At 39.2% G+C, this 22,465-nt stretch overlaps 3 protein-coding genes across 3 annotated transcripts; all 3 read left to right on the forward strand.

Annotated features, from left to right (window-relative positions):
* Positions 1-433: 433 nt before the first annotated feature.
* LOC133327873 (uncharacterized) lies at positions 434-5,413 on the forward strand. The gene is made up of 7 exons (XM_061536406.1): positions 434-541; positions 1,317-2,057; positions 2,315-2,548; positions 2,613-3,054; positions 3,120-4,148; positions 4,208-4,528; positions 4,608-5,413. The coding sequence occupies exons 1-7, from the start codon at positions 449-451 to the stop codon at positions 5,411-5,413; spliced, it is 3,666 nt and encodes a 1,221-aa protein (XP_061392390.1). The 5' UTR covers positions 434-448.
* Positions 5,414-7,246: 1,833 nt separating this feature from the next.
* LOC133327874 (uncharacterized) lies at positions 7,247-11,554 on the forward strand. Its single transcript, XM_061536407.1, has 7 exons — positions 7,247-7,354; positions 7,669-8,412; positions 8,475-8,711; positions 8,774-9,218; positions 9,282-10,310; positions 10,373-10,693; positions 10,749-11,554. Exons 1-7 carry the CDS (start codon positions 7,262-7,264, stop codon positions 11,552-11,554), a joined length of 3,675 nt encoding a protein of 1,224 aa, XP_061392391.1. The 5' UTR covers positions 7,247-7,261.
* Positions 11,555-13,701: 2,147 nt separating this feature from the next.
* On the forward strand, positions 13,702-17,908 carry LOC133327888 (uncharacterized). Its single transcript, XM_061536422.1, has 7 exons — positions 13,702-13,741; positions 13,817-13,989; positions 14,045-14,782; positions 14,846-15,079; positions 15,144-17,111; positions 17,181-17,658; positions 17,718-17,908. Exons 1-7 carry the CDS (start codon positions 13,702-13,704, stop codon positions 17,906-17,908), a joined length of 3,822 nt encoding a protein of 1,273 aa, XP_061392406.1.
* Positions 17,909-22,465: the final 4,557 nt, after the last annotated feature.

A 22,465-nucleotide genomic window follows, 5' to 3' on the forward strand; every position in this document is an offset into this window, starting at 1 on the left:
AACCCAATGTGCATAGACTCTTTGATTTTCATTTCGAAACAAAAATTACAAAATTATAGTTTTTAGCTTTTAGCTATTTAGTTTGTAAGTGAACGTACAGCGGACAAGTTCCAAGCAAACGAATATCCAATAAGTGTTGTGGCATTTTGGCTGATAAATTTTATTGCTTACAGATAAAACCAAATTCAAGTTTTTGTGGCAAGACCAGAAAACGTAGAATCATACCTGGTGTTTGGTAAATTAGTGACGATGGCAAATACTACCTTCACGATAAATGGTGTTCCATATACAGGTCTGTACGATCAGAGAAAGACACAAATACTGAAGATGATCACGTTTGTTATCTCTGACATCCTCATCTTATTTAGTGAATCTATCAACGCTGGCTCCTGACATAACACTGAACACGTTCATCAGAGAGCATGCTCAGTTGACGGCTACAAAGTTCATGTGCTTAGAGGGAGGGTGCGGAGCCTGTGTGGTATCGATCAAGGGGAAACATCCTGTTACGGGCGATACTCAAACGTGGGCAGCAAATTCGGTAAGTGTATTTCTTCAGATATTCCATGTTAAGCGAAATAGAGCTCATTATATATATGTATATATTATCGATATATAGATAAGCAGATTTTCCTCATTATTTATATCATGTTTCCAATACAATTTTATAAATGATTATGATATCAAATGTAAATAATTATGATATTAAAACGAACAATTTAAGTTCACGGTTCTGGTTTCTATTCCTTAAGCATGTCCATGTGAACTTAAACCATTTTCATTATAGAATAAACCAATACGAATGCATCGGGCGATTTCAAAAACTTTCATTGGACTGTAGTATCCAACTTTCTATAAAAACTTTATGATTACCAAAAAGTACATTTTAGAAAAATCAATATTTAAATTACATTGGCAAATAAATTGCAATCATTAAGTAACTCTGACAATAGAATATAAATTTCAATACATTTAGTCGACACACCGACCAAACTGTATATTGATGTGAGTAATCGTCGCAATTTCAGTTGTTTGCAACTTCCCCTCTTATGGTACATCTAATTGCTTTACTTTCCAGTATTCATTCGTTGGCATTTAGTCAGCTGTTATTACAACAATATAATATACCGATATTTTCGTTACAATACAATCAATTGAATTCCATTTATACGTGGAATTTCACGTGTTGTAGGAATTGCTACAACAATTCAAATGTAAATCACAATGAATTCAATAATTTAATAAAGAATCCTTTGACAAATTATTATCTTATTATTTGTCTGCATTCTTTGTGAATATCCATGGTCCAATTCCAGTGCCTTACCCTGTTGAACACTTGCAGTAATTGGGAAATCACCACCTGCGAAGGAATTGGCAATAAGCGCGATGGCTACCACCCAATACAAAGGAGAATGGCTAAAATGCATGGAACCCAGTGCGGATTCTGTACTCCAGGCTTCGTCATGAATATGTATAGTTTGTTGGAGGCGAAAGGTGGCAAAGTAACTATGGAGGAAGTGGAAAATTCATTTGGGGGTAATATCTGCAGATGTACCGGCTACAGGCCTATTTTGGATGCAATGAAATCATTTGCAACTGATAGCAATATACAAGTGCCTGAAGAATGTCAGGATATTGAAGATCTGTCGAAGAAGACATGCCCGAAAACAGGACAAAGGTGTGCCGGCCTGTGTCACAAGCCCTTGCCAACTTTAACTTACGATGACGGCAGCCATTGGTATTGGCCGAAGAACATTACTGAATTGTTTGACATACTGGCGAAAATAGACGCCAATGAACACTACATGCTTGTCGCCGGTAACACAGCGCATGGTGTCTATCGTCGGTCGGAGTCGTTGAAGCATTTTATTGATGTCAATGCCATTCCTGATTTGAAGAAACACGATGTGTCCAAGGATAAATTGAGTTTGGGTGGCAACATTAGCCTCACCGAAGCAATGGACATCTTCACAAAAGCCTCCGAACAGTCGGGCTTTGAGTATTGCCAACAGATGTGGCAACACTTCGATTTGATAGCCAATGTACCGGTGCGAAATGTGAGTATGCGCTCGTATTATTTGTTTCATTACAGGTTTTTACGTGACTGGATACTCTTGCCTAACAGGCGAATTAGTAATGACAGTGTAGGGGGCAGAAAATGGAAAGCGAATATCAATTAATTATACGAATTATTGCTTGCTTGCAATAATGCGATAAACATGATCTTACGCTGACATATTCAAAGACTATACTAACTACTGAAAATAACCATAACAAGAAACAGATATTACACACGGTACATATCTTCTTGCAGACTGGTACATTGGCCGGCAACATCTACACCAAAAAGGAACATGAAGAATTCCCATCCGACATATTCCTGACATTAGAGGCTCTCAATGCACAAGTGGTTGTAGGCTATTCCACTGAAAAGCGGGAAACAATGTCCTTATCTGACTACCTCAAGGACAGCACATCGAAGTCAGTAATTATTTCATTCGAGCTGCCACCATATCCCAAGGAAACGTTCATTTTCAAATCGTACAAGGTAGGTCAAGCTGATTCTGCTCGAGTCTTCAGTCGTTCACTCTCACCTCTTTTGTGTTGGTTAGATAATGCCACGGGCTCAGAACGCACACGCTTATGTAAATTCAGCCTTCTTATTGGAGGTGGACCCATCTACGGGGGTAGTAAAGAATTGTCGTATCTGCTTTGGCGGCATACGCCCAGATTTTGTCCATGCTGCTACCGTTGAGGATATTCTTAAGGGCCAGTGTTTCTATGAAAAAGATATTGTGGGAAAATTGTTCGCAGCCTTGGATAATACGCTACAGCCAAATGAAGTTCTGCCAGATCCATCTCCCGACTATCGGCGCAAATTGGCATGCGGCCTTTTGTTGAAATTTCTCTTGGAGAGTGCACCCGAAGACAAAGTAAAACCAGAATTTCGCAGTGGAGGACTAATATTAAAGAGAGAGTTGTCATCGGGCATTCAGTCATTTGAAACTCAAAAAAAATTCTATCCAGTAACCCAGCCTGTTGAAAAAATAGAAGGTCTGCAATGAATATATCATGTGACTGGAGAACTCATTCAAACATAATGAATATTGTATTTGTAGGTCTCATTCAGTGTTCGGGTGAAGCTACATACATGAACGATACTCTAACACCTCATAATGCTGTGTACTGCGCTTTTGTCACAGCCACCAAAGTTGGCAGCACCATTGAGCAAATTGACGCATCCGAAGCTCTGGCAGTCCCTGGAGTAGTAGCATTTTACTCGGCGAAGGACATTCCTGGAACTAACACCTATGTTGACGAAGGTTTTGGATATGAGAAAGAGGAGATATTCTGTTCGGAATCGGTTCGTTACTATGACCAGCCACTGGGAATGATTGTGGCCTTTAGTAGTGACATAGCTAACCGCGCCGCTTGCAAAGTCAAAGTAATTTACTCCAAGGGGGCAGACTTGATAATGCCCACTCTGCCAGACGTATTTGCTAATAATCGCATGGAACGGATTCACAATATAGCCCCTTCAAAGGTTAAGGACATTAAGCTATCCGAAGCTGCAGATATTTCTGGCAAGGGAATTTTCGAAATTGGCTTGCAGTACCATTTCACGATGGAGCCACAAACATGTATTGTGGTACCATTTGAACAGGGCCTGCAAGTGTGGGCCACAACACAATGGATGGACCACACACAAGCTGTAATATCTAAAATGCTTCAGATTAAAGCGGCGGATGTCCAGTTGAAGGTCAGACGCTTGGGTGGCGGCTATGGGAGCAAAATCAGCAGAGGGAACCTTGTAGCGTGTGCAGCTTCATTGGCTGCTTACAAATTGAATCGTCCCGCCCGCTTCGTACAAACTATTGAGTCCATGATGAACTGTAATGGCAAACGCTGGGGTTGTCGTTCGGACTACGAGTTTCACATCAAGTCTAATGGTAAAATTGTGGGTTTGAAGAACATATTCTATGAAGACGCCGGCTGCACCTTAAATGAGAATCCCATTGACGGTCATTCAACATTCTGCGCTAAGAATTGTTATGCATTTACAAGTGACAACCTTAAGATCGAGGGAAATGCAGTGGTGACGGATGCTACCAGTTCGACATGGTGTAGAGCACCAGGATCAGTAGAAGGTTAGAAATATATATTCGTGGCAAAAAAATCACAATATTCTTTTCCCATCGCTTTGTAGGTATTGCCATGATTGAAAATATTTTGGAACATATTGCATTTGAAGCCAATATAGATCCAGTTGATGCTCGTATGGTTAACATTGAGGACGGCAGCAAACTGAAAGAGCTGCTGCCACGCTTCGTTGCCTCTACAGAGTATAGGAAGAGACGACAGGAAATTGACGATTTCAATTCCAAAAATCGCTGGTTGAAAAAGGGTCTCGGTATTGCAATAATGGATTATCCCATCTTCTATTTCGGGCAGTATCCAGCCACAGTCTCAATTTATCATACGGATGGTACCGTAGTTATTTCCCACGGTGGGATTGAAATGGGCCAAGGTAAGCCGAAATTTTTAACCATATTTTGTGTACTTTCTTTAACAATGCATACCTCTATTTAACCTAAATGTTCACATAGGCATGAATACTAAAATAGCTCAAGTAGCTGCGTATGTCCTGGGCATTCCATTGGAATTCATAAAAATTGAATCAAGCGATACCATCAATGGTGCCAATTCCATGGTCACTGGTGGTGCAGTGGGCAGTGAAAGTTTATGCTTTGCTGTACGTAAATGCTGCGAAGAACTAAATGGCCGCTTGAAGCCTGTAAAGGAATCCTTAAAGAGCAATGCCTCGTGGGTGGATGTGGTACAGTCGGCGTGGAATAAAAATATTAACATGATCGCGAGTGATCATTACAAAAACGGTGATATGCAAAACTACCACATTTATGGCCTCGCCTTGACCGAAGTTGAGGTCGATATTTTAACCGGCAACCATTTGATCAAGCGGGTGGATATCTTAGAGGACACGGGTGAAAGTTTGAGTCCCTACATCGACATTGGCCAAATTGAGGGTGCCTTTGTAATGTGTCTGGGTTACTGGCTAACGGAACAACTGGTTTACGATCGCCAAACCGGCCAGCTTATGACAAATCGAACTTGGAACTACAAACCTCCAGGTGCTAAAGACATCCCGATCGATTTCCGTATTGAAATGTTGCAGGGTTCTGCAAATCCTGCAGGATTTATGCGCTCCAAAGCTACCGGAGAACCACCCTGTTGCCTGGCTATCAGTGCAATTTTCGCCATTCAACATGCCATTCAGTCGGCTAGAAAAGATGCAGGCCTCAAGAGAGAATGGGTTCGTTTGGGTGCTCCCACAACTCCCGAAACCATAGTGCTGAATGCGGGTAACGATGTGTCTTCCTATACTTTGGAATAGTTTCAGTTGCTATGAAGGATTTCAATGGACGCAAATAGAATAGTTGGTGTGTGGATTTACAGCTAACAATTATTAATTAAATTAAACTGTAACGTCGCTCAATTAACAAACCCCTTAATGAAATAATCACGCAAATAAAATATTATATACATATGTACGCACTCATATACAGTAAATAAACTTGTTTTTATTTCATTAATTTAACCAATAAAATATTTTATTGGTGCGACACTTGTTGCTTTGTCTTATTGTCAATTTGTTAAGAACGAATTGTATGTTCGTGATAACCGGCTATTCGATATGTTATCAGTACTTACATGAGTACTAAAAAAACGTCCTGACCTTGAAGAACTTATTATTTTGTTACACATTGGCTATCTCAATTTTACTTGACAGCGGATGTTTCAGTTTTCTAGCCGTTCTTATTTTATTTCCGATTCATGGTTCTACTTTCGCACATGATGTACTCTGAAAATATGGATACTTGAAATTTGTTGAGGTTTCTTTGACGCTATAAAGCGAATATTTAATGTAATTGAACTAGAGAATTATTGTTTTAGTGTAGTGAATATGCAGTTCTCACAGTATTCTGAAGTTTTAATTTCAATATTTTTATATGAAAATGGTCAATATAGTCAACGAGCATTCTCCATTTTGCAAACTCGAGGTATAACGAATGAAAAAATATTTGAATTTTTACACTGAGTACCGCATATAACGAACGTTTTCCAAACTTGTATACTTATTTTAACGAATTGTACAAGCAAATAAACTCTTCGCCTTAGAAAACTATGCAAATAAGTTTCTATTTCATTAACACGTATAATTTTTTTCCAAATGCATTGTGAATTAGGTTTTTTTTTTTTTTTTTGAATGAAATTAAAACAACATTTTCGTTTTAACGAATGAGACTGACTAACTCGGACGTTTACTCATATTAAACTGGCTTTTGAATCCTTTGATCTGGTTATCACGCACCTTGTTGCATCCAACATGATACTGGTATTCCGAACGAGATTTAATTCCTACAGCACACTATACCACAGAGTGTTATGTCTATGTGCTTTCGTTTGTGACATGCTAACTGAAACGAAAACGTACACGTTATTAATACCATGAGTTTCACAACCTAATTTGTCCACTCAAAAGAAATCGGGGATAAGAAATTGTTGAGAAATTAATTTTTGCAAAATTCCTACCAAGTACCCCATGTAACTGCCGACTTCTGGAGCAAAACAGCAATACGCATCCGAAAAGACATATCTCGCACTAACGAATTTTGCATCAGAGGCGCAATATTCCCCCAAAATTTTTTACGTGAAATGTAACATTATATAGGATTGTAAGGTATATATCGAATCTGTTCAATTTAGATATAGATCCGTATATATGTTATTTCACATTTTATCTATATATGCCAAAACATGGTGTAGGATATCAACAAATCAACGTAACCACAGTTGTCCGTTCCGGTTACTGGTTTTACGTTCATTCTAATTGGATTGCTAATATTCTCTTTGTTTTTTGTTTCCATTTAAATCTACATTCAGACGTTTGAAATAATTCAGTTATTGCTTTGCGGTATATTCAGAAACATCTTAAATTTAACGTGGAACATGGGTATTGAATCTAGTAAAACAGCTATCGGATATGATGACGAAAACAAGTCGTCAATTTCGTTGAAAGTAAATGGAACAATATTTTCAGGTAGGTTAGCATGTTTCAATTTCAACGATCAATATTTTTGCTATTTATTTCCAATTTTTAGTAAACCTTCTAAAATTTGCCCCCTACACAACTCTGAATACATTTCTTCGAGAGCATGCCCAATTAACTGCTACCAAATTTATGTGCTTGGAAGGAGGCTGCGGCGTTTGCCTAGTGGCTGTTAAAGGAAAACATCCAGTTACTGGAGACATCCAAACATGGGCCGTAAACTCCGTAAGTATGCTACATGTAAATCGGTCATCATCATTATCATTCGGATACACTTGGCTTGTTAACTGGTTCGCTTCTAATGAATAAATCGTTATTGCATTATCATGAATATAAAAAATGAAAAAAACAGGTCTGATATATTTTATTCCGTTGCCAAAGCCAACAGTAGTCATCTTGCAAAATAAAAAGTCTAATAATACGTTCGCTGGCTAGTTATTTATTTTATAACCTTACTAGCTTATTTCTAACATTCAAGTATTACCAACATCGAGGACTAAGGCTCACATTAGTAATTATTAATGTGTTTACAATTTTAGTGCCTTACTCTACTGAATACCTGCAACGGACTAGAAATTATAACCTGTGAGGGCATTGGCAACAAAGGCGATGGCTACCATCCGATACAGAAGCGTTTGGCCAATATGAATGGAACGCAGTGTGGCTTCTGCACGCCGGGTTTCGTTATGAATATGTACAGTCTATTGGAGGCGAAAAATGGCGAACTCACCATGGATGAAATCGAGAATTCTTTTGGGGGCAATATTTGCCGTTGTACTGGTTACAGGCCAATATTGTATGCAATGAAATCGTTTGCATGTGACAATACAGGTGGCACACAGGAAGAATGTTTGGAGGATATTGAGGACTTAGTGGGCGGGAAATGTCATAAGGACGGTGATATATGTGGCAGCATGTGCCCATACCCGTTGCAAACACTCATCTATGATGACGGAAGTCAATGGTACTGGCCTAAAACTCTCCGGGAATTAGTGGATATTCTATGTACGATGGACTCGACCTCAGAATATATGCTGGTTTCAGGAAATACTGCACATGGGGTCTATCGCAGGGAAGAATCCTTGAAACACTTCATTGACATCAACACTGTGGTCGATTTGAAGAAATACCAAGTGACTAAGGAGAAGTTGACCTTGGGTGCTAACCTAAGTCTAAGCGAAACTATGGACATTTTCAAGAAAGTCTCGAAGGCTGTAGGGTTTGAGTATTGCGAACAACTTTGGAAGCATTTCGATTTACTTGCAAATGTTCCTGTCCGAAATGTATGTCAATCCTGAGGTATTATCTACTCAACAAATAATAATAATAAAATAATTATCTTTAGAGCGGAACTTTGGCAGGAAATATTTCTATTAAAAAACAGCACATGGAATTTCCTTCAGACATTTTCTTAACGTTTAACGCTTTGAATGCGCACGTGAATGTGGTCAATACGGCTGGAAAACAGGAGACGTTGTCAATTTACAATTATGTCTACAACTATGATGCACCAAAAACGATAATTGTTAGCTTCGAATTGCCAGCGTTTCCCATCGAAAGGTTTATCTTCAGATCCTATAAAGTAAGTTATGATTTATTTTTTATAAATCTCAATGAGATATCTAAAGAATGTCCCGTTAATAGATAATGCCACGAGCACAGAATGCTCATGCCTATGTTAACGCAGCCTTCTTACTGGAGCTCGAACCGAATCGGACAAATAAGATTGTCAACTCGCGTATATGTTTTGGAGGCATCAGTCCCAATTTCGTCCACGCGTCTACCATAGAAGGCATCTTAAGGGGACAATGTTTCTACGACAAGACAGTAGTCCAACAAATATTTTCCGAAATGCCGACAACCATACAGCCAAATGAAGTTCTTACTGAAGCATCTCCAAAATATCGTCGTAAATTAGCTTCTGGTATTTTGTTGAAATTTCTTCTGGAGACTGCCCCCGCAGAACGAGTAAAACCAGAATTCCGAAGCGGTGGTGCCATGTTGAGGAGAGAGCTCTCTTCAGGTGTTCAAATATTTGATACCAATAAAAAATTCTACCCAGTCACAAAAGCTGTCAAGAAAATAGAAGGTAAGTGAAGCGTAGGAAAAAAACATGTATTCATCTCTGTTCATAATTCGTCATACCCGATAGGTTTAATACAATGTTCGGGCGAAGCGACATACATGAACGACATCCTTACCTCTAATAGAACCGTTTATTGCAGCTTTGTAAGTGCCACAAAGGTAGGCTGCAACATTGAACACATTGACGCATCGATGGCTTTGAAAGTCCCAGGAGTTGTAGCATTTTACTCGGCAAAAGATATACCAGGAATAAATTCATTCGTAGATCAAGCTTTCAAGTACGAACCAGAGGAAATATTTTGTTCCGGCTTGGTCAAGTACTACGACCAACCATTGGGAATGATAGTGGCCCTGGACCCCCTTATTGCCAATCTTGCATCCAATAAAGTTAAGATCCTTTATTCGAAAAATATAAATGTAGTACTGCCAACACTTCAAGATGTCTTATATAATAAGTGCTCAGATCGAATCAAAGTCCTTCGGCCGTCACCACTGAAGGATATAATGTTGGTGGACACAGCAGATATTTGCGGCAGAGGCATTTTTGAGATAGGATTGCAATATCACTTTACGATGGAACCGCAGACGTGCGTGGTAATGCCGGTTGAGCGAGGTCTACAGGTTTTGTCCGCAACTCATTGGATGGACCACACTCAGGCGGTGATAGCCAAAATGCTTGGTATAACGGCAGCTGAAGTACAATTGAATGTACGACGTCTGGGAGGTTCGTATGGCTGCAAAATAACCAGGGGAAACGCTGTGGCTTGTGCTGCCGCCCTAGCCGCTTTTAAACTCAACCGGCCCGCTCGTTTTGTGCAAACCATTGAATCTATGATGAATTGCAATGGGAAGCGATGGGGCTGTCGTTCTGATTATGAATTTCATATAAAATCAAATGGCAAAATTGTCGGCTTAAAGAATACATTCTACGAGGATGCAGGTTGCACGCTAAACGAAAATCCGGTCACTTTATTTACCACACCACCGGCAAAAAACTGTTATGCATTTACAACTGACAACTTCAAACTGGAGGGAAATGCTGTGCTTACAGATGCCGCTAGCTCAGCCTGGTGTCGTGCGCCAGCTTCCCTCGAAGGTGAGTTATACCAACAGAGAATCGAATTGTGTGTATTTAATACATCTTTCTCGATTCACTAGGTATAGCCATGATTGAAAATATCTTGGAACATATTGCCTTCGAAGCCAATATTGATCCCGCTGATGCCCGTATGATCAACATCGAAGAAGATAACAAAATGAGAGAACTTCTACCAAATTTTTTAACGTCCACCGAGTATAGAGAGAGACGCAAAGAGATTGACGATTTCAATGCAGGGAATCGTTGGCTAAAACGAGGAATTGGAATGGCCATTATGGATTATTCCTTGGAGTACACAGGTCAACACAGTGCAACAGTTTCTATTTATCACATCGACGGTTCGGTCGTTATTTCTCATGGAGGCATAGAGATGGGTCAAGGTAGGTATTTGCAATGCCTCTGTGGATCTCATCTGAATACAAGCTTATTTTACAGGTTTAAATACAAAAGTAGCTCAAGTGGCTGCTTACGTGTTGGGAGTGACTATGGATTTGATTCAAATCGAATCTAGTGACACTATTAATGGAGCCAATTCAGATGTTACGGCTTCCTCCATGGGCAGTGAGAGTCTATGCTTTGCAGTTCGCAGTGCTTGCAATAAACTCAAAGATCGCCTGAAGCCCGTAAAGGATTCATTAAAACCGGATGCAACATGGAAAGAAGTTGTTAGTGAAGCGTGGCATCGTTCCATTAATATGATTGTTAGTGACCACTACAAACAGGGTGATATGATTAATTACCATATTTACGGCTTAGCTTTGACCGAAGTAGAAGTAGACATTTTAACCGGTAACAACCTGATCAAACGCGTGGATATTCTAGAGGATGCCGGCGAAAGTCTAAGTCCGTACGTCGACATTGGGCAAATTGAGGGGGCCTTTGTTATGGGCTTGGGTTATTGGTTAACCGAGCAATTAATTTACGACCGTTCAACTGGCCAGCTTCTTACCAATCGAACATGGAACTATAAACCACCTGGCGCCAAAGACATTCCCATTGACTTTCGTATCGAATTATTAAAAGGTTCTGCGAACAAGGGGGGATTTATGCGCTCCAAGGCCACTGGAGAACCACCCAGTTGTCTAGCGGTAAGCGTTATTTTTGCTCTGAGGCATGCTGTACAGTCGGCACGCATCGATGCTGGACTAAAAAAGGAATGGTTGCGTCTGGGGGCCCCAACTACACCGGAAACAATTCTTTTGAGTGCGGGCCATGAAGAGTCGTCCTACTCATTGGAATAAAACTAATGCCATCTACAGTTATAAACATATAAATACGAATACGAAATAAAGTAATGCACCAAGCCCAAAGGAAGATTCTCTATTTACTGCGTATTTTTGGCTGATAATATGCAGCACTGTGTAATTAGTTTTCCAATTCAGAGCATGTTCTCAAGAATGTGTTTAGGTTTTATTTGACAATCTTATATACATACATTAACTGGATGATACCAGTGCACGGAGTATTCGACAAGTGTCGTGTTTGAAATACAATAAACATTTCACACACCCATCGCAATAACATTGACATTCACGTAAGTATGTCACACTCACGCTATCTTCGTTCTTTTTCTGAGTATACTTCAGACGGCTCTCTTGGTCGGTATTTATTTTGTTTAGAATTGAAATACAAAGCGAAGTGTTCAAAACAACAATAAATTGCGAACAGAGTCATTAAAAACTATTAGTCGGCGTGCAAGTGATGCCAGATTGTGTTGAAAAGGAATGGCTTCGAGATATGATCGGAACAATTTAATGGCAAGTATACACCCTGACATATAGTTCGCATATGTAGAAATGTATGACGGATAAAATCAAAATACATTACAGTAAAGTACGGTTATAGCGAATTGGTAGGGACCAATCAAATTAGTTTGTTATAGACGAAGTTCGTTATGTCCAAGGTAAGACAAATCCAAGGATTAGCATGAAAAAATATATTAAGTTCCAAATGTTTAAATTATGTGTCCTTTTTCGCAATACTTTTGCTGCTTCTCTTTTCCTTCGATTAACCTGAGATTTGTTGGGAAGGTTGCCAGCGTTAGCTATAAATTAGTTTTTGAGCATGCTTGCCAGTTTAGTATTTTGCATATTTATAGCAAGTTCGTTATAACCGAATTAAAATTAATGAAAGATGGAACCCAATAAACAGTTCGTCATAAAAAAGTTCGCTATATCCGTAGTTCGCTATTTGATTGAAAAAAAGTCTTAAAGCTTCGGGACCAGGAAATGTAAATAAAGTTCGTAATAACCGGTGTTCGTAATTTGTTATTATCGTTGTAACGGTATATTCATATAAATGCACTTTTCATATTTGCAATATGGATACGTTGTAGAGTTGTATGTAATTTCACAACATATTTATACGTATAATAATACAATTTGACAATTATAAATTTCTGTGAAATTACCCTTCATGACACATGCTGATCTGGTAACATTGGTGTTGTTTACTCTGATAATGAATTCCAAATCGTATTTACTGTACTACAATATGCGTGTTTTTTCATCATTACATTTCAAAAAACCTGCGGATTTATAACCCTTCTTTAAAAAAAAATTGTTTTTATATTTTCATAGAAAAAGATTTCCTAGTTGTGGAATTTGTAGAACATTGTGCAATCAAGATGGTAGCTGGAGTAGGTACGAACATATAGACAATCGACATGAATAAATAAGTAAATTAGTTGCGATTAGGATTAAATTCGATTTTTTATGTGGTAGTTCATGTATGTTTTGATGTAATGAATATCAGAAACTGAATCAGAGTCGGACTATGATATCGAGTGTCAGCAGATGTTATTAAAGTGTATGGGTGTAGAGTTAATGTTTGTAACTACTCGTAGTTGTGATGACCCGTAGAAATCATCATCCTGTATAAAGAACTGCTTTTTCCGTTACATATGTCGATCATACTAGGTAGAAATGTATTTGGTCTCGGCAAAAAGAATGTAATTTCCAGAAATCGAATTGGTTATACACCGATATCAACTGAAAATCAACAAAGGTGATAGTAAAAGTAGTCAAGTAAGCACAAATAAAAACAAGACTAATATTTTAAAAATATTCGCTCAGAGGTATGTCACCGTTATCTTGTTTGATATACTCAACGAAAATTAACGTTAGGCCCACACACTATCATCAATGAATAAATAATCTTAAGGGCATTTGATCGCGTCGACAACGATAGTCTAATATATTAAGTGTAAGTATTCATTCGGCCTAATCAGGAAGTCATTCCCAAATCAAACGGTCAGTCGTTACGGAGCAAAGCTACAATAAAGTGCTTACTTGTAGTTATCGCAATCATTACATAAGAATCGAAATTGAAATTGTGAAATTCCATCGATATTTTGTTAAACGAGACAGAAGGAGGATTGGAAGAAATAATGTTAACCAAATTCTCAATAAATGGAAAGGATTATAGCGGTAAGTACTATTACATTTGGGGTGTACGATACTGATATGTATATTGGTCTGTAACATCGATTATTTTGTGTACAGTCGATTTGGCAAGATTGCCGGCCGACATAACATTGAATTCATTCATACGGGACTATGCTGGACTCCCAGCTACCAAATTCATGTGCCAAGAGGGTGGCTGTGGCGTATGTGTGTGCGTGATTACAGCCATGAATCCCGTAACTGGGGAGCCGAGAACAAGAGCCGTGAACTCGGTAAGGTCATATTCATCGACTTTGATTTTCAATTCATCTGAAACAATGCTTTCAGTGTTTAACCCTGCTAAACTCATGCACGGGTTGGGAGATAACCACCTGCGAAGGACTAGGAAATAAACGTGATGGTTACCATCCTATTCAGAAAAGGTTGACAAAAATGAACGGCACTCAATGTGGCTACTGTTCGCCTGGCTTTGTGATGAACATGTATGGTCTGTTGCAAGAGCGAGGGGGCAAAGTCACCATGGAGGAAGTGGAAAACGCTTTTGGAGGCAACATATGTCGCTGCACTGGTTACAGGCCCATATTAGATGCCATGAAATCGTTTGCAGTGGACAGTAACATTATAGTTCCTGAGGAATGTCGCGACATCGAAGATCTTTCGAAATTGGTATGTCCGAAGACCGGACAATCGTGCAGTGGTAGCTGCCAATCAAAAATGGAAAGCCTTGTCTTCAGTAATGGCGATCAATGGTTTTGGCCAAAATCGTTGAAAGAACTTTTCACAGTCTTGTCGCAATTTAAGGACGAAGACTACATGTTAGTAGGCGGCAATACAGGACACGGTGTTTACAGGCGATCACTCCGAATCAACAAGTTCGTAGATATACATGAGATAAAGGAACTTCACGGGTATACAATTTTACCAGATACCTTGGAATTAGGCGCAAATCTAAGCCTTTCTGATGCCATGAACGCTTTCAAGGAAGCATCAGCCCTAAAGGGGTTTGAGTACTGCTCGAAAGTATGGAACCATTTCGATTTGATTGCCAACGTTCCTGTACGAAATGTAAGTACTTACTATTGACATTAGCAAATCTTGGCATTTTGCACTAATCGACACGATTTTCAGATGGGAACTTTGGCTGGTAACCTGTCCCTTAAACATCAATATCCCGAATTTCCGTCTGATATATATGTGGTTTTTGAAGCCTTAAACGTCAATGTTGTCCTAAAAAATGCTGCCGATCAGGAACAAACCGTGTCACTCACGGAGTACTTAAAAACTTCGATGAATAAAAAAATTATAAAATCGTTCATCCTTAAGCCATACTCCAACGACGAATACCTCTTCGAATCGTACAAGGTGAGTAGCACAAATTTGCTATGACTTACGCCAAAAATAATCCCCATGAAATATTTATATGCAGATTATGCCCCGGGCTCAGAACGCACATGCCTATGTCAATGCAGCATTTTTAATTAAAGTTCAAAAACCTGACTTCATTGTTCAATTTGCCAGAATTTCTTTCGGTGGGCTAAGTCCTGAATTTAGCAGGGCTAAACAGTTGGAAAACAGTTTGATGAACAAACCTCTTTTCAAGGCGGAAACAGCTCAGTCCGCCTTTGCCACACTCAAGAATGAAGTCAAAGCTAATCTCGTACTACCCGAACCGTCTCCAGAATATAGGACTATATTGGCTAATGGTCTATTTTATAAATTCTTACTGGCTCATGCACCTGCTGGTGCTATTCACGAGTCGTTCTTATCCGGTGGAAGTATTCTGAAGAGACCCGTATCTTCGGGAAAGCAGACATTTGAATTTAACGACAGTTGCTTGCCTCTGAAAAAGCCCACCGTCAAACACGAAGGTTTGATGCAATGCTCCGGGGAGGCTATGTTCTCGAATGATCTGCCGCCACAAGCCCAACAGTTGTGGGCAGCCTTCTTCACGGCTAAGAAAATTGGTTCAAATATAACCAATATAAATGCAGAGAAGGCTTTGAGCCTACCCGGTGTTGTGGCAATATTCACCGCCAAGGACATTCGTCCCGGAGGTAATCGAGTCTCAATCAAGGACAATTTCTTTTTCATGGAAGATGAAGAACTGTTCTTGGAAGGAGAAGTAAAATATTATGGTCAACCTGTTGGCGTTGTAGTGGCTGAGACAAATGCTCTGGCGAACAGAGCCGCCGAAATGATTGAACTCACATATGAAGGTGGCCGCAAGGAAGTATTCTCCACCATGAAGGAGGTACTAAATACTGCAGCAGCTTCTGATCGAATTCGTCATGAAATCAAGTCGGAATATTCAGCGTCAGGAACATCAAATAGCGTGCAAAATCAACAAATCGAGCCCTTCGATGTAAACGGCAAAGGAGAATTGGACATGGGCCTACAATATCATTTCTTTATGGAACCACACACTACAGTGGCGGTTCCAGTCGAGGGCGGTCTCCAATTGTATGTGGCAACGCAATTTATGGATTTGACCCAAGACATTGTCGCCAAGATGTTGGGACTACGCAGTAACGATGTTCAGGTAAAAACCCAACGTATTGGAGGTGGTTATGGTGGCAAGGCCACTCGTTGCAACTTCCTTGCATGTGCCGCAGCCTTGGCCGCATATAAACTGAATAGACCTGTACGTTTCGTCCAATCCATGGAATCGACGATGCAATCCTTTGGCAAACGCTGGCCATGTCACATCGACTACGACTTCTATGTGCGAAATTCTGGAAAAATAGTTAAGTTGATTTCTTCCTTCTATGAAGATGCCGGGTTTTGTCCCAACGAGTCACCAATGGGCCATACTGTGTTGTTATCGAAAAACTGCTACGAGTTCACGAACGACAACTTTATTTTAGACGGCTACATGGTACTCACCGACACTCCGTCCAACATTGCCTGCAGAGCCCCAGGATCCATTGAAGGCATCGCTCTAATAGAAAACATAATGGAGCATATAGCTTTCCAGTTGGACATGGATCCAATGGAATTGCGGATGGCGAACATTATTACGGGCCACAAACTATCGGAAATGCTACCGAAATTCCTGGAATCGACCGACTACAAAAATCGGCGAGCAGGAATTTTGGACTTCAATAAAAACCATCGTTGGGTAAAGAGAGGGCTCGGCTTTGCAATAATGGAATATCACGTTGGCTACTTTGGACAATTCCCGGCTACAGTAGCAATTTACCACGGAGATGGAACAGTCGTAATAACACACGGAGGCATTGAGATGGGTCAGGGCATGAACACAAAAATTGCCCAAGTCGCTGCTCACACCTTGGGCATTCCACTGGACCTGATACGAGTGGAAGGTAGTAACACCATCAACGGTGCAAACTCAATGGTCACTGGAGGTTCGATTGGCAGCGAGGTCGTCTGCTTTGTAAGTTCATACATGTTGTAATACGCATATTTCGATCAGTTTTTGAAAATGTATTCGCATTGTTTGCAGGCCGTGCGTAAGTGCTGCAATACCCTACTGGATAGACTTCGACCATTCAGGGAGGAGTTGAAGGATCCTTCATGGCCAGACCTAATCAATTTGGCTCATCAACGTTCCACTAATCTTATAGCCAGTGACGGCTGCAAGGCTGGTGAAATGGATCCTTACACGGTGTGTGGACTGGGTCTCACCGAGGTCGAGGTAGACATGATAACTGGCACCTATTTGGTGAAGCGTGTTGATATCCTGCAGGATGCAGGCGAAAGTTTGAATCCCAATGTTGATGTAGGACAGGTGGAGGGAGCCTTTATCATGGGCCTGGGTTACTGGACCAGTGAGCTTTGTGTGACAGACAAAACAACGGGACAACTCATGACAAATCGTACGTGGAATTACAAACCACCCGGCCCAAAAGATATTCCCATAGATTTTCGTATTGAACTTTTGGCCAAGAGCCCTAACAAAGCTGGTTTCATGAGATCCAAAGGTATGTCACACGCCATTTAAAATTCAGGCATGCATTTTAATTATATCTTTGACTTTTAGCCACTGGTGAACCCTCAATATGTCTGGCCGTAAATGTTACGTTTGCTCTTCAGCAAGCCATACAATCAGCTCGGGATGATGCCGGCCTCAAAAAGAAATGGATCACTCTAAACGCTCCCATGACACCGGAGTATATACTTCTGAATGCCGGTACCAATGTAGATATGATGACATTCCCCAAAAATAATTAGACAAGTAGCACTGAGGATAGTTCGAACAGATATGCTGATGCCTTTAACGTCGGTTATGCATCGCACTGAATTGTGAAATTCCTTTTAAATAACATCCATATTTTGTTTGGGCTTTTATTAAAGTATTTGGGGCCATGTAGGCCTCGGCGAAGTGAAATTAATTAATTAACATATCATTTGAATTATAATAATTGTGATGTTTATAATAGTTTACTTTGATTAATTTTAAAACACAAAAACGGCATTAGTAAGTTTATGTAAATCGAGTTTATAATAAATTTTGCTAAATCATTTCTAATCGAAATGTACATATTGTTTGAATTTCAAAACTGGACTCAGATTACTACTAGCTGGAATAAACAATTAAAATGTCCTTTCTATTATTTATAAATACAAATTCAGTTTCTAGAATAAAATAATAGTACAAGTTGGCCATGTTTCCCGAAGATAATAACTAAGAAAGTGGTGCTATGTGTATCGTATTTTAAAGAACACCCCAAGCCAAATCGAATGAAGCAACAACCAATAAACAAATTGCCCTTACTTATATATAGATTGCTGCAATGCAACAACGAAAAGACAAATCCAACTTGAAATTCGTATTCGTCCAATAAACGTTCGTTTGAATTTTTCTAGCACTTTGTTAGCTGGGCATGCGCAACGACACATACACCTCGCAAAACCACGACAAGATACAAGTAACATAAGTGACGCGCAACCAAGACAAAACTGAAAATAGACTATATTCTAATTTTTTTTCAAGATGTGTTGATATTTATTGCAATCTGTGGGCGCCCAGCAAGACGACGGATGAACAATACAAGATTTGTTGTTATTATCACGTTATTCTGACAAATAACATATAGAGTTATTTTTATCATGTAATTTCCGATTAACTGTTACATTAGAGCGGAGAATTGGTTTTAAAACTTGTTGGTATTTTTATTATGCAATAATTGCATTAAGTTCACTGGGCTGAACCCCGCCAAGGCCGATAGATCAAAATGTGACAAACCCATAAAAGTGGGTACATACTAAAAAAAAATCAGTTGCCCACAATTCAAATCGCCCTTAAAAAAGTCAACCAACAATGAATACATACGAATCAGTACGTATTAATTTTTGGAAACATATCTAAAATTTAATCAATCTATTGATGCGAAATTGGCACAATCCCCATCGATGGAATCCGCTGTCCCACTCGGCATTGGAAATGCAGACGAATGAAGGCGAATCAATTCGAAATCTGTCTAAAATAAACACAAACTGTAACAAATTAAATTAATAAATTTGAAAACTCACCGGACAATGTGTGCCAAAAGCAACACACTCCTTCCATTGAATCAGTTCGTACAAACTAAATTATACCAGTGGCATGTTTCTTGCCCCCCAAAGTGCACTTTATGCCAATGAGAATCGATTGTTTTGACTATATTCGACGACCATCATCAAGTCCTTAAAAAGCGTGTGTAGTCCCAGTGAAAGGAAAGGAAAGGACCGCTTGTGTTTGACATTCGTTGCTGTTGCATGTTAAAAACTCCAGTCGAATGTATTAATTACAGCAACGCCGCAAGGAACACACTGGACATGCTGAGCTCAACGATCTACAGTGGTTGCAGCCAACCTGACGAATTTACAGCGTAATCATTTGCTGAAATTGATCCAACCAGACTACTCATTTCCCCTCTGAATTGAATTCAAATTGAAACAGGTCCATAAATACCTACCAATGTGTAAAACGAGGTGGACCAAGAGGTCATAAATTCGACCAGCATATGACGTAGAACGAGGAAATAAAACAAACAATTTCCAAATCACTGTTCACCATAACTAATGGATTCCTGCGAGCGAAAACAATAATATGCAGGACATTGTAAAAGGAGTACGTGGTCTGCCCTTGGTGTTCACTGTTATTACTATTGTGGCGTGACCATGGCCAATGGCTAGCAGGGTTGTTGGTAAAAATGTTTGAAATTCAATTTACATACACTCATCGTTGTTATGGTAGTCGTCGTCATCGTCATCGTAGCCGTACATGTTGAATCATTTCGGACCATAAAGAACACATAATATTTCATAAAAGACAATGATTGCTGTCCCCGCCTGGATTTATTTGCATTCGGATGGAGTAGCGGCGGATTGGTTACATATGTATGCACTCATTCAAATACAGACAAACATGCGTTTCCAGATACGAACTCCAAATGCCAGCGGAGCAATGGACGAAATATCCAACGCACTTCACAGGATATTTGTATGTATAGTGGAGAAATTATCGACATTGTGTAACGTATAACTCTGTAATTATGTAAACAAATTGAATTAATTACATTTTGTCCCAATCATCAATACGGGAGCACAATAGAACGCACATACATATATCCACAATACGACAGCAATTCCAATGCAATAACCAACAGGGGATATGCAAATGTGTCGGGACCAGAGAAGACCATAATGTCATGAACAGCTAACGGTCGAATGTATATATATGTATATGTATATATGGGTAATATTGCCAATTTTTGAACATAGCTGAAGCCGAGGTTCACCCATTTATAACTCGGGAATTATTAAAGTATATGAGCAAAATTGAATAATTCTGAATTTAATGGTTTGCAACCTTTCATGATATTGACCTTCAAACAGGGAGAGTCAACCCAGGTTTTTTATGTTTTTTTTTTCGATTTGTGACTAAGCCACTATATCACGGCCTTCGTGCCAAAGTTAAAGTTGAAGCCTACAAAATGAGGATTGTGTGCCTTATGTTTCGTTTTCCGAATTTACCTTAAAATTATGCTGACATTTGTAGCTTGATCAGGAATTTCCCAAAATATTTTAAAATTGTCAATATTGCTCATGACAACCAACCAAAAGGAGCTAAACGATATAATCCAGCTTTGCACTTAATCTAAGCTATGAATACAAATCAACACCCCCTTCGGTCTTCACGATATGTACGTTTCCAATGTTTTGACCGTTTCATGTCATAGGTGTCAGAAGGAAAGGAAAAATAGTCTGGTTGTACAGTATTATTGTTTATTCGTCCCTTACATTTCTCAACCATTAACATAACTCCTTCTTCCGTTATCAACGGTATTTTTATTGTTGACTTCTTTTTCAATTGGTACGATACGCAACATATTCAATTTCATGATTGAATTATAAGCCTGATATTGGCATATGACTTTTGAAATAATAAATTGCAAGTCTGTCCGCCTATTTGATTGTTTGCTACACGTATTGGAAATTAACAAGTACCCAACAATTGATCTACAGGCCAATATATGAAAAACAACAAAAGAAATTAAAAATAAAAATTCAAAAATAAATATTCTGTAACTTCTGCTGCTAACCTGGCCACTACTCATTCATTGCCACAATCCATTGCCTTTGCTGCCATTTAATCGGTTTAAAACAAAAGTATCGAAAAACATTGTAACATTTTTAATTACATTTTATGAGTTCGAAAATAAAGACGTGGCCGGATTTACATATGAGGGGACCAGGCATCGTTGTCAGCGGAGGACCACACACGTTTCCATCATTGGGCAAATGTCATAAGAATATGAAAACAAACACACCACACACACACTCCAGCAGAATTGTTGAAGTACCCACCAAATAGGTTCCAATTCATTTTAACGGTGTGTTCTGAGGACTGCAGATGCTTGTGTTTACCGTTCCCCCTTCAAAATATGCCCAAACTGTAATCTAATAATCTCAAGAGCCGTAACAACAACAACAACATCTAAAATCATATTGGTTACAAAAGTGTGTGGTATCCACTGATGGTTTTTCGGTGCGAGTACAGTGCAGTGCGGTCAGAAGAACTACGATGGTTCCTATGTTTGCTCCCACTACTACTTCGTGGCCCTCCCTTTGAAAATGTATTTCGTTGGGAAATTTTATAATTTCTATTGAAATTTGAAAAATTATATTTTACGACGAAAAACAAACAAATGCCAAACTGTCGATCCCAAAAAAATGTTACATTTACGTCGTGACGAGTGGATGATGATTCAATGTTTTTTTTTTATTAAAAAACTTGAATGCAATACAGAGTCTTAAGAGCGGACGATATGGTATGTGTCTGTGGGCTGTCATTGCTACTTGGAGTGGCACTCCATCAATCACTTTCCCCAATGGAGCCTCTGTGTCAGATTTGGAGCAGGAGAAAACAAAGCAAGGGGGATTATCGAGATTGTGGCTAAATGACATATCCACAAATCACCGAAGGTAAAACAAACACATGGCCTTCACTGTCATTCCCATCACTACAGCATTTGTAGGTATCGCACATTGTTGGAATATTTGTGTTTTAAGCATTCTTAGGCTGCGATTTTTCTAATTGCTCCACTTGCATAAAGTGGTTTACGAAAACAATATTGGCGTTTATCTGATCCCCCAACCGAAAGCGACAAGATTTTAGAAATCAAACAAAGATGACATCAAGAAAACAAATAAATAATTTCTTTGAAAATAGATGAGAACATTTAAAGAATTTACATGGATTAAACATTTTATACGTAGCTATATTACATCTTTTATTTATGT

This window comes from Musca vetustissima, unplaced genomic scaffold, assembly GCF_032173495.1.
Source record: "Musca vetustissima isolate MV318-11 ecotype Yass unplaced genomic scaffold, APGP_CSIRO_Mvet_v1 utg19638, whole genome shotgun sequence".
Classification (NCBI taxonomy): domain Eukaryota; kingdom Metazoa; phylum Arthropoda; class Insecta; order Diptera; family Muscidae; genus Musca; species Musca vetustissima.

Bases quoted from the DNA above. Each gene is read 5' to 3' on its own strand.
- LOC133327874 (XM_061536407.1), top strand. From the start codon at position 7,262: ATGTGCTTGGAAGGAGGCTGCGGCGTTTGCCTAGTGGCTGTTAAAGGA. The intron at 8,413-8,474 runs GTATGTCAATCC...AATTATCTTTAG, and splicing joins CAAATGTTCCTGTCCGAAAT to AGCGGAACTTTGGCAGGAAA. The intron at 9,219-9,281 runs GTAAGTGAAGCG...CATACCCGATAG, and splicing joins AGCTGTCAAGAAAATAGAAG to GTTTAATACAATGTTCGGGC.
- LOC133327888 (XM_061536422.1), top strand. From the start codon at position 13,702: ATGTTAACCAAATTCTCAATAAATGGAAAGGATTATAGCG. The intron at 13,990-14,044 runs GTAAGGTCATAT...CAATGCTTTCAG, and splicing joins GAACAAGAGCCGTGAACTCG to TGTTTAACCCTGCTAAACTC. The intron at 17,659-17,717 runs GTATGTCACACG...TTTGACTTTTAG, and splicing joins TGGTTTCATGAGATCCAAAG to CCACTGGTGAACCCTCAATA.
- LOC133327873 (XM_061536406.1), top strand. From the start codon at position 449: ATGTGCTTAGAGGGAGGGTGCGGAGCCTGTGTGGTATCGATCAAGGGG. The intron at 3,055-3,119 runs GTCTGCAATGAA...TTGTATTTGTAG, and splicing joins GCCTGTTGAAAAAATAGAAG to GTCTCATTCAGTGTTCGGGT. The intron at 4,529-4,607 runs GTAAGCCGAAAT...ATGTTCACATAG, and splicing joins TGGGATTGAAATGGGCCAAG to GCATGAATACTAAAATAGCT.